Source organism: Ptychodera flava, chromosome 14 (genome assembly GCF_041260155.1).
Source record: "Ptychodera flava strain L36383 chromosome 14, AS_Pfla_20210202, whole genome shotgun sequence".
NCBI classification, from domain to species: domain Eukaryota; kingdom Metazoa; phylum Hemichordata; class Enteropneusta; family Ptychoderidae; genus Ptychodera; species Ptychodera flava.
The window spans coordinates 23,110,535-23,122,469 of NC_091941.1; the positions used below are offsets into that span (position 1 = coordinate 23,110,535).

The 11,935-nt window shown below is 35.9% G+C and overlaps 1 protein-coding gene across 1 annotated transcript; it reads left to right on the top strand.

Moving 5' to 3' along the window:
- Positions 1-289: 289 nt before the first annotated feature.
- Positions 290-11,218, top strand: LOC139150682 (uncharacterized). The gene is made up of 4 exons (XM_070723109.1): positions 290-652; positions 3,434-3,535; positions 4,402-4,777; positions 11,033-11,218. The coding sequence occupies exons 1-4, from the start codon at positions 495-497 to the stop codon at positions 11,216-11,218; spliced, it is 822 nt and encodes a 273-aa protein (XP_070579210.1). The 5' UTR covers positions 290-494.
- Positions 11,219-11,935: the final 717 nt, after the last annotated feature.

Genomic DNA, 11,935 nt, shown 5'->3' on the forward strand with positions numbered 1-11,935 from the left:
TAGTAAAAATTGTCAAATTTTGAAAGTGAAAAATATTGGTATTATGTCCTTCTGACTACCACACCCATGAAATAATGGTGCATTCCTAGCCATCGCTAACTAAAAGTGTTTAACCCTTTGAGCGCCAAAGTCAATTTTGTTGCCTATACAAAATATATCCAAGTCAAATTTCGTCAATTTTTTGACAAAATTATGATTGAAAACTGTAACTAATTAAATGTGATGTCAATTTGCTCCAAAATTATCAAAACAAATACAGAAACATTCATGAAAACTGGTAAAATGTTGCACTAAAATTTTGTTGGGAAAAATTAATTTACTGGGTTGCTTTTGTCGCATGTGAGTTGCTCCTGGGACTTACACAAATTAGTCGTGTGGTGTTTTGATCCTGGCAAATTTTGAAAATTTTAATAGATAAGCTTATGATAGTATGCACTTAAACCGTAGAGGAGATCGTCATAAAGACACAGAGAGTGACCCATCGAATATTCGAAATGCAGCCCTTTCCGAAATTTTATAATGGAAACGACGAAGGAGGACAACGTACAAGAGTTCGGGAACCAGTAACCGCTGGCTCCATTTGGGTATTTGTGTCTTACATGATACCACCGTCGGCTTTGAGAGTCAAAGAGAGACGAAATGCGAAAACCAGGTAAGTACATTATTCTCCTACAGGTAGATCGGATAGATTTTTGTTTACAACATCTTTACATTGCAAGGTTCATGTGTCTCCGAGACTTCAGACGATGAGTAAGGGTAGCTCCACACGGAACGTGAAAGTGTATTGGTTCGATACTGTCGGGGACATCTCTAACACGATACAATAAACATAAGTATCCGTAAAGGCTTCATCCAGTATTTTATTTATTTATTCATTTATTATTCTTTGTTCGTTTATTTATTTATTTATTTGTTTGTTTATTCATTTATTTATTTATTGAGCCGATGGCTCTCTACAAGGTGTCGATGATTAGTAAAATATACATTATATGGAGGGTAGACAACGAAACATACATACACTAACCACTCAGTACAAAACCTGTAAAATGAAATGTTCTGAACATAGTTGTACGTTTTTGAGTCTTTTCCAATGCACAGGTACAGCTATATAATGCCAAAGTATTGACTTTAAACACTTATGTTGCTGTCAACAGTTTGCATTAAATTGTTTTCCATACAGTACCAGCTTGGTTACGGACACACTGTAATTAGTCGTTCAAGGACAATTGCGCTATTGATATCTAATGTTAGACTTTCAGTAAGCAAAATTTGCTGCAAAATCCACATTTACAAGTTAACGCTGTTTCATGTAAACATGCGATTTGTTTTATCGTCCACATATCATGTTAGGCCTGTAGATTTCAACATCGGTAGTTGTAAAGAAATATACAAAGATGTATGTCTCCCTGGTATTTGCAACAATATGTCATTGCAAACGACTTTGTTACGTAAATGCATGAAAATATGGTCAATGGTAAAAACACAAAAGTCAGTATCTCTCCCTCCCTCGCCAGAACGCACAAACAGGAATGAACGCGGGGGGGGGGTATACCGGTACATACGGCATGCCATGTTAGACCGATCGATTAAAAATATCAATACCCTGATTGATGCAATTATAATTGAAGCTTGTGATCAACCAGCTATATGTGTGAACACTATCAAATATTTGTACAAAATATAGTTGTGGATAGAATTTACGCGTACCAAAGTGGCAGGTAACACCAGATCTACAAAACTCATATATTTGCCCATGAAATGCTGTAATATTCATAAACAGTGCTCATCGATCCTCGAACTGTGTAAGTTAAACCAAACTGTTCCGAGAAAGAATAGCAACGCAATTGAAGTCCTTTCCCCATAGCAGAATGTAGAGCAATCGAGGTTGAGGCGAAATATGATATACGAAATATCTAGTCATGTAATCGCGTTTTCCCTTTCATTTGGGCCGTAATTATGGCCTTAGGGTAGGGGTATTGCTCTTAAAATTTTGCAGATTTTTCTGACCCCACTCCCCGGCCCGCTGCGACAACTGAGAAATTTTGGTAACCCACCTGCCTTCCAAGGCGAAATTAGAAACCCTGAAAAACGAAATTAAATTTTCGCCAATATAGAGATATAGCAATTCCGCCTACAAGAATTGTTGCAATGTTAAAGGGGCAGTCCCTGTGACCGTTGATATAATGTTTCTGTTTTGCTTACATGTTTCTCTTCTACTCCACAAAGTATGCTGAGATGTCGAGTGTTTGACTCGTCAGCTCAGTCTGTTATGTATGGCCAACTCTCCATACAGGCTGTTTCAATGAAACATGGCTCACGTGTGCATGTGTACAGGCATATGTATGACTTACACATACAGGCTGAATCAATCTAAATATTTTACTGTCACGTGCAAATGAAGTGAATAGTTTATGAATGCTAAGTTAAAATAACAATTAATGGTAATATCTATAAAGGATTTATTGGAAAGCCTCGTTCTGAATGATTAAACATGTTCAACGGACGGTAAAATATGAACTAGTAATTTTCTGCCTCACTCAATAAAAATAAAGATAAATTATTATGAGATACAGATTCAAACTTATTGATCTGTGATATAATGTGTGATGAAATGTTTACCCCCATCTATCACCTGTGTTTATTAATAAATGTTGTGGCCTAAAGAGTTCAACGCTGTGTTGACTCATTAATAAGTACTGTACTGTTATAAAAAGTTTGCATCATAGCTTTCGTTTAATTTCATTTTTGTTTACGATGTTAACTTAAAGAATATTGCTGTATTCTACTTATTAAGCATAATAATAAACATTGTCATTATGACTTAAGTGGTTCATGCTCTGAAATCTCTGTTCTATATTTTTATCCTTCCCCCGTCAGTCACCATTTTCAGCAACTAACCTTGAAAATGTTAAATTTTTCTTACCTTTAAATACCAGTACTTAATGACGACTTCCCCAGAAGTTAGATTCCAAGGTCCATTTCAGGAAGCGGCTTACCTTAATTTTAATGTAGTATGCGCCTCGAAAGTGAAAGACTTAAACTTGTGCTCAAATTTTCCTCAAGGAATCTTTCAACCGTTCACTTTCAAAATCAAGAATAAAAATCGGAGGTCACAGTGTAAATGTTGGTACAGTAAAGAAACAAAGTGCCCATACCGATATTTGAAATTCAAAATGGCCGACGTCCCTGTGTTAACTGTATGGAGAAAAATAAAATTTTCGATTTCCAAAAACTAAGACGGTGAAAGTTTTTCTTATTCAAAGGCTTCAAAATGAGCCCGCACAAATGGTTGATCAGAAAAGAATTGGAAAAGTTTGAGAGTCCAAATATCTGTCCCCGAGGCGCATTCTACCTTAAGCGTTGAAAATTTTTGTACCATCAATAGAGCTGTATTCAATCACCAGTTAATGCACTTTGTTCACACATGTTTCAGATTTGTCTTTGGATCGCGTATCTTTCCGATATCTTGTATTCTAACCGTCATATTTATCATCGGTGCCACTATCCACGTGAGACAAGTTGATAACAAAAACAGGTCAGTATTACCGGTAAAGTAATTATGCAAAAACAAAAACTTCATACCATCTGTCTGTTTCATTTGGAGAACTGATTATAAACGGATAATCTGTCGAACAGATGTTTTTATATGTAATAAAATATCATCGGTTAATTAACGTCATTATAAATGTTATAATACTTTCGCCGTTTTTTTGTTCGTCCAATATGATATCAGTGACTTTGTGGATGTTTTATCTGGGTTTCATCACCTTCGCTGGTTGTTCACATCACAGTTGCTTGTGGTTCGAATTCGATAAACGGCGAGGACCGCTGCATGCATACAAAAGTAGGAAGTTTAGAAACAGAATTTTCATTTCTTCAAACAGCTGAGGTATATTTTAAAGTAGCTGTGCTGTGGTGGGCCATCTACCGTCAGTTCGCGATCGCTTGAAATATTTAACCTTCAATTCGAGTATGCAAATCAAGCCAATGAGTGTACGGGTCTCCTCAGAAATCGTTCTCCATAATGCACAGACGATCAAAGAGGACATCAGGTATGAATTAGAGATGTAGAAAAAGCCATCGATGCATTGCGTACAATATAGTGCTAATAGTCTAGTGCTGACATTTGCACGGTAACTCCTAGTTTGAGCAAAAGTTCACTTAGTCTAGTTCAGTTTTGAGTCACTACCGTGATTTTTGATAAACTATGCATTGGAACTTCACCTTGTACAACAAGTTGATATTAGTAACGTTTTAAAACGGTAAAAAATTCTAGGGATCAACTGCAAGACCAATTTTATACGATGTGCAAGGCATGTAAGGGTATGCTAGCTTGTACATTTGATGCCATTTGTTTATCTTCGTTTTTCTGGTCTGTCTTTATTTCATAAATTCTTGCAGTCTCATGAGAAAATATTCTTCGGGAAACGAAAGAGGGAATGATATTGTGTATACAACTGTTCATGAAGGGGAAGCATTTACAACATCCGGCCTGACAACGACGACTCGGACATCCGCAAACACACAACCTCCTCCGGGCCATTCGATAAATTATCCTGTCGCAGCGTTCGGTCGTCAGAGCGATACGGCACCGTCGAAACCAGTCGAAGGGAATGAAAATGAACACGGTAATAAATCTCACACTGGTGGTGTCAGTTCAACAGGTGAAGAAACGTCGACCATTGTACCAAAAGACCTCCAAGTCACGGAGAAAGTTACCATCACTTACAGCAGATTGAAAACGTACACCCGTGATGACTCCTACAAACAATACACGGTGAGTGTTGCAGTATGGAAAGCCCGCTTAGTGATCATTCCATGGAAAAGCCCCATAGGATATGATATCAATCGGGTTGAGAAAAGTAAGCTACACAGAGTGAGATAACATACATACAAAATGTTACGTTAGATTGTAAGCTAAGAGGAAAGCTCGTTGCACGCGGTTGAAACTATACCACAGTCCATCCACCATACACTGCTTAAAGGGACATTAGCTGTAACTTTTGACTAATTTTTCACTACTCTGTTTCAATGTATCAACTACAGAATTTTACTATAATCCGATCATCATAACCAATGCCGGGTGTCCTTCTTGCCAGCGCAGCCTGTATACGTGAAATGACCATTGTTATTGTTGATAAATGTATTCTAGTCCGGACCTGAATACAAAATTTGAACAATAACAATGCAGATTATACTCATTTAGGGTATATTTATGAGCAAAATATTAGGAATTTCTCAATTGTTTGGGGATTCAAACCAGAAACTGCAGGTGATACACAGAACAAACAAAATTTTAAAAATGGCCAAAGTTACAGCTAAACTTGTAAGGGACTGGTCAGTTTCTTCTGCCGGGGGGGGGGGGGCGATGGATTCATGGGGGGGGGAGTTCACCCTGTTTTTGACTTTGGTGATGGGGGGGTCACCATGTTTTTGAAATGCCCAGTAGGGGGGGTCAGTGTGTTTTTGAATTTCGACACAGGCTCATCATTGCCTAAAATGCATCGTGTCAGCCACAAATTTCATCATTCAGTTGCATTTTTCGGCGCGCCCTTGGGGCGCGCAACTTTACTAATCAGACATATTTTCAGCACGCCCAACTTTAACATATCAGGCATACATATATCAGAGATATCTGTATGTTCAATATTTTTCGGCGTGCTCTTCGAGCACATTACTTTAATATATCAGACATTTTTCAGCACGCCCTTCCTGTGCATGACTTTAATATACAAGAAATATATATCAGAGGTATCAGGATGTTTCATATTTTTCTCCGGGCCCTTCGGGCGCCATACTTTAATAAATCAGAGATATATGCCAGAGATATCTTGATGTTTGCTAGGTGAAAGTGTACCATTATGAAATCTGCATTTCATATGAAAAGCATGACAAATTCCTGATACTTTTCTGTTCTCTGTATGAGAATTCAGTATGAGAAGGCAACATGCACAAATATTTCACAATATATATTTGATAAAGTGACTTCTTTTAGAGATAGAAAATGACAAGATATCTTTTGTTGTCATTGATGCAACTGTTTTCCTTTGTCTCAGGTTTTCTGTAGAATTATGCTTTTTTATGACCAAAATAACAGTTAAAAAGGCAGTTTTTGTCATTATTAGCTGTGCTTTTATGGTTTCAATGTTACAAGAAAAGGTCATCTCAGACACGGCACACATCAGATTTAGCTAAAATTCCTCTCTATAGCTCCTAAGGAGATTTAATTGGATGGCTGGCAAGTCTTAACACCCATCAAAATTTTTGATTTACTGCTTTTTTTCCTCTTTGATATTAATGATTGACATCCATTTCTGTTCAGGACATCTGGTTAAGCATAGAAAATGTGAAATACTTTTATTTTATTTTATTTTATTAATAATGACTTCCACAGCCGAGGCCATTTATGGAAGACTGTTAGTAAAAATACAGATACAGAGTTAAATCTAAGGCCTTTGACAGAGTCAACCATTGGACACTTTTCAAAAAGTTAATTCAGCGTAATATTCCTGTTTTTATTGTTAGATTACTTGTTTGTTGGTATAGAACTCAAGTTATTGCTATTCGTTGGGGTGCTCTCACATCGAATAGCTTTACTGTGACAAATGGTGTCAAGCAAGGTGGTATACTGTCACCTAAGCTTTTTAATGTTTATATGGACGACTTGAGTATTCTCTTAACAAATTCGAATACAGGCTGTAATATCGGTGGTGTTTTTGTAAATCACTTACTGTATGCAGATGATATCTGCTTAATTAGTCCTTCTGCAAAAGGTACACAGAAATTGATAGATGTTTGCACTTGCTATGGTGGTATACATGACATCATTTTTAATAGCAAAAAGACTAACTGCATGTGTATTTTCCTAATCACAGTAGGATGTGTAAAATTCCTTCTGTGTATCTCAACGGTGTTAAATTAGAAGTTGTTTCTAAGAAAAAATACCTTGGTGTTGTCTTATCTGATCGCTTTAGAGATGACGATGACATCGAGCGACAGACGAGATATCTTTACATTTCAGCAAATATGTTGATGAGAAATTTCTGCAAGTGTACGTTTCATGTTAAGTGTGTTCTATTTAAAGCGTATTGTTACCAGCTATATGGAGGACCACTCTGGAGTAATTACTCTGTGGCTGTTATGCGTAAATTGAAAATTGCATACAACAATGCTGCACGACTCTTATTGGGTTATGAAAAACGGAGTAGTGCGAGTTCAATGTTTGTATCTAATAGTATCAATAACTTTGACGCTCAAATGCGTAAACAGATTTATGGTTTGAGAGAGCGACTTTTGAACAGCAGTAATACAATTGTACGTACATGTGACTTATTGTACTTCAAATCTGATATAGTTAAGGTTTGGAATAAGCTTCTTTTTGTTTAACTGATTGATTTTTGTTTCAACCAGTATGCAAGAGAACAATTAATTCTTCAAAGAGTCTGTAATAACATTTCACAACATTTATATGGACTTTTAAGTCCGAAATAAAGTTTATAATAATAATAATAAAAACATGAAGACAAGACGAAAAAACTTTAACAAATACTGAGAAAACAATGTTTTAAAACATTTTTAAAACCATTTAAATTTACAGAAAAAGGATCAATGTCATTGTATTCGTTTAAAAGCAAATTAAATTGTCTCGGTATTCTACTAAAAAGAGAGTCACGAACACAATTACCTCTACCAAAAGGCACATGAAACAAGTAGTACGCCGAGTTGAAAACCTTGGTACATGAAGACTTTGCATTTATGCATTTGTATAAAAATATATGATCAAAAATAGTCCTTGATTTTAATGACTGTAAATTGTAAATATTGCACAACGAGTCAATGTCATCACTGTAAAAACCAGTTATTCTTTTATGAAGAAATGTTAAAAATTTATGCTGTACTCTTTCAATTCTATCAGACTGGTGTTTACTTATACTGTTCCAAATAACAGAAGCATATTCAAGCTTAGACCTTACCAAGGTAAAGTACAATAATTTTAAAACGTGCTCACTGTTAATACAATGGCTATTCTTCATAATAAAACCTAGAGCTTTTCTAGCACCTTGAATCATGTTATTTACATGGTCACAAAAATATAATCTTAGGTCAATAATAACACCGAGATCTCTCATGCTACTGACTCTACTCAATGCATGAGTGTCGAGTTTGTAAGGGAAAATATGAACATTTCTTTTCAATGAAACAGTAAGAACTTTACATTTAGTAGGATTAAGATTCAATAACCAAGTGTCGGACCAGCTGACAATTCTATCGATATCAGATTGCAGCATTAAAGAGTCATTATCCGAATTAATGATACGATAAATCTTCATGTCATCGGCAAAAAGTAACGAGTCTGACACAAGATTAACAGAGATGTCATTAATGAAAAGAATAAATAAAAGTGGACCAAGGTGAGAACCCTGAGGAACGCCCGAAAGGACGGGAGTCCACTCAGAAAAAGCATTTTTTTTATAATCACTCTGTGTAACCTGTTATCAAGATATGAATTAAACCATTTCAGATAAGTGCCCTGGACACCAAAAGAAGTCAACTTATGAAGTAAAAGTTTATGATTTATACTATCGAATGCTTTAGCAAAATCTGTATATATGATATCACATTGTAATTTGCTGTTAACTGCTGAGAGGAGATCTTTCATAAGAATAGATAAATTAGTGATACAAGATCTACCTGAAACAAAGCCATGCTGATTAGTAGATATGGAATTGGAAACATGATGTGAGAGTTGTCTGTGAACTATCTTTTCTAAGATTTTAGACAGACATGGTAAAATGGAAATCGGCCGGTAATGTTCAACTTTTGAACGACTTCCTGATTTGAAAATAGGGATAATGTTTGCACGTTTCCAGATATCAGGAAAAATCCCCTCTTTAATAGACCTATTGAATAAGATGGTAATTGGTATAGCAAGTTCATTTGCACATTCCCTCAAAAACATATATATTGGGAATGCCATCACTTCCTATAGCTTTGCTGGTGCTAATGCAAAGCAACTCTTTTCTGACACTATCGACATCAATATCAATAGAAAATTGGTCGTCAATTATAGTAGCAACATCGGGAATATCAGCAGCAATATTGTTATTGAAAACTGAATTGAAAAATTTACAAAACAAATTGGCCTTTTCAAAATCAGAGCTCGCCTTTAAATCATTATTGTACGTAAGAACTGATGGAAAACCTTTTATACGCTTACGTGACTGCAGCAATGTCCAAAAACGCTTAGGATTGGTTGGTATATCATCTGCAATTGAGTTAATGTAAAAACGCTATTGGAACTAATTTGGGATAATTGGAGGGTGAAGTAATGTCGATTTAAGCTACAAATGTTATCCTATCTGCTTTTCTTTATATATTACACACTTGTTTTTATGAGTAATTTGCGATATTGCAGCATTCAGCTATATGGCACCTAACACTTTTGAGAAATTTGCAAAATATGAAAATCCAATTATCCCAAATTAGTTCCAATCGTGTTTAAAGAGCATAGTTGTCTTTGACCCTCTTTTTAAAGGAGGACCTAATTTGATTATACCTTTCACGGTTGTGCAAGGATGGATTTTTCTTTAAAGATCTCCAATATGCTTCCTTTGTTTTCAAAATTCAAATTCAGAAAAGTGACACGAATACACGTAGTCTTCACCTTGGAGTTTTCTACCGCCCTCCTAGTGATGACGTCACTCGCTTATCCAATTGGAACACTCGCTGTCTTCGGTCTACAGTGATGATAAGGACATCATGCTGTTGGGTGACTTTAATTTGCCATCTATTAACTGGTCGTTCCCTTCAGCACCTACTTCATCTAATAACATTGAGGTGTATTTCATTGACAGTATTCTCAATAATTTTTCTTTAAATCAACATGTTTCTAAACCAACAAGGGGTAACAATATCCTTGACCTGGTTTTGTCTTCATTTGAGTGCATTCCAATTTATATTGGTGAGAACTTGCTTGATTCTGATCATTCTTCTCTTACATTGAGTATTCCCATGTATAACCATTCTACCATTGGCTTTCCGACACACCGTAAATTCTATAATTTCAAGAGGGCTAACTGGGATGACATCAAAGCCGACCTCCATGCCATTCCATGGAGTTCTTTGTTGTCTGACTCTCTAAATAGCGCGTGTAATATATTCTATGACATTTGTTTTTCTACCCTAAAAGATCACGTTCCTCTTATCCATGCGAAAAAACTAGTTCCACCATGGTTTGATGACGAGGTTTTTGACCTTTTGAAAACAAAGGAAGCATATTGGAGATCTTTAAAGAAAAATCCACCATGGTTTGATGACGAGGTTTTTGACCTTTTGAAAACAAAGGAAGCATACTGGAGATCTTTAAAGAAAAATCCAAAATACATTCACAACTCATTCAAAATGTACTGTGTTCAAACTTCAAGATTGACACTTTGAAGTTCCTATCTTACAACTGACATGTCAACAATTTCATTAAAACACAGAATGACTGTTAAAATATAAATGTATGTAAAATATAAAATATATATATTAATATTAAATATACACACACACACACACACACACATATATATATATATATATATATATATATATATATATATATATATATATATATATATATATATATATATATATATATATATATATATATATATATATATGTTGTCCACCTTTTGTTTTACAGTTATCGCGTGCCGGGGAGGGGGTCACCCTGTTTTCGAAATTTGGGATGGGGGGGGTCACCTTGTTTTCAAAATTTGGAATAGGGGGTCAGCCACTTTTTGACGTCGGCAAAAAATAATCCACCGGCCCCCCCCCCCCTCAGGTCGAAGAAACTGATCAGTCCCTAATGTCTTATCTCCGTCATATGCACATATCTCCTAATTACTTGATGAGTACTTATCTAAAAGGTAAGGCAGAGTTAAAGAAAATAAATGTTTTCAGAAATTATTTTTTCTCCTTACTGTATATAAGCGTTGTTACCTAGACTTGGCTGATTCAACGATCCACTACATTTCACTCTCCACAGCAATGTCCTACATCTCTCCGGAAGAGGCTTGCGAAAAGTAAAGTCTTTAAACATAGGTTCAAACCAGCGATTCCAGTTCTGATGTCGAAGAAGTCCTTTTCTACGAACGAATATCAGAGACTTCACAAGCTTTGGCGTTGTTATGGATGGGAAAACGTGACTATTACAGGTAGTGTCACATCATAAGTGAATCAATCAACAACAGCATGAAGAGCTGTGGTTCAATAGTTTTTCGGGGTTTCCTATATTGTCATTTGCAATCCTATATTGTCATTTGCAATATACTTTGTTAACAAACATCATCCCATGGTAGGGATGAAAAAGGTTTACAACAACTCAGAAAAGAAAAAAAAGTTGATGCAATCAATGTTTAGATTGTTGTCACTTGGATTAAGATCTAAATTGTCTTATTAAATGTAAAATAAACCCTTCCATTTTAAAAACAATTTAAGAGGTTAAATCTAATGCTAGACTAAGCTTACTTGTTGCGCTTGTCATTATACTTTTTTCGACAGGACAACTAAAAGTTATCCTGTTAGATGAGAGTTTGTCTAGGTTTATAGGCGCAGGTTTCAAGCAGCATGAGGTAGCAGAAATAACTCTTCGACTACAATCTATGTGTAAACTGATCTTTGTTATGCAGAGAGCTCATTATGGTATAGCGCCAGCTAAATTTCTGAATGGTGAACTAATAATACTCGAAACTTTAGAGGACACAATCGAGGGATGTTTTTTCCATGTTGTCGTTAGAGGGCGTAGTCCAAGTTAAATACCCAAACGCACTTTATTTTAAAAGACAATTTTGGGACCAACCCTGACGGATGTAGCATGCTAGCAGAGTACGCTTACCCATTCCGGACACCTGGTACCACCACTAACTATCAGTGGTTCAGGATGGTCCTA

What these genes read in the sequence shown, in the direction of transcription:
- LOC139150682 (XM_070723109.1), top strand. Translation starts at nt 495, where the DNA reads ATGCAGCCCTTTCCGAAATTTTATAATGGAAACGACGAAGGAGGACAA. An exon ending in AGACGAAATGCGAAAACCAG is followed by an intron (nt 653 to 3,433) that starts GTAAGTACATTA and finishes CACATGTTTCAG; the next exon opens with ATTTGTCTTTGGATCGCGTA. An exon ending in CAAGTTGATAACAAAAACAG is followed by an intron (nt 3,536 to 4,401) that starts GTCAGTATTACC and finishes AAATTCTTGCAG; the next exon opens with TCTCATGAGAAAATATTCTT.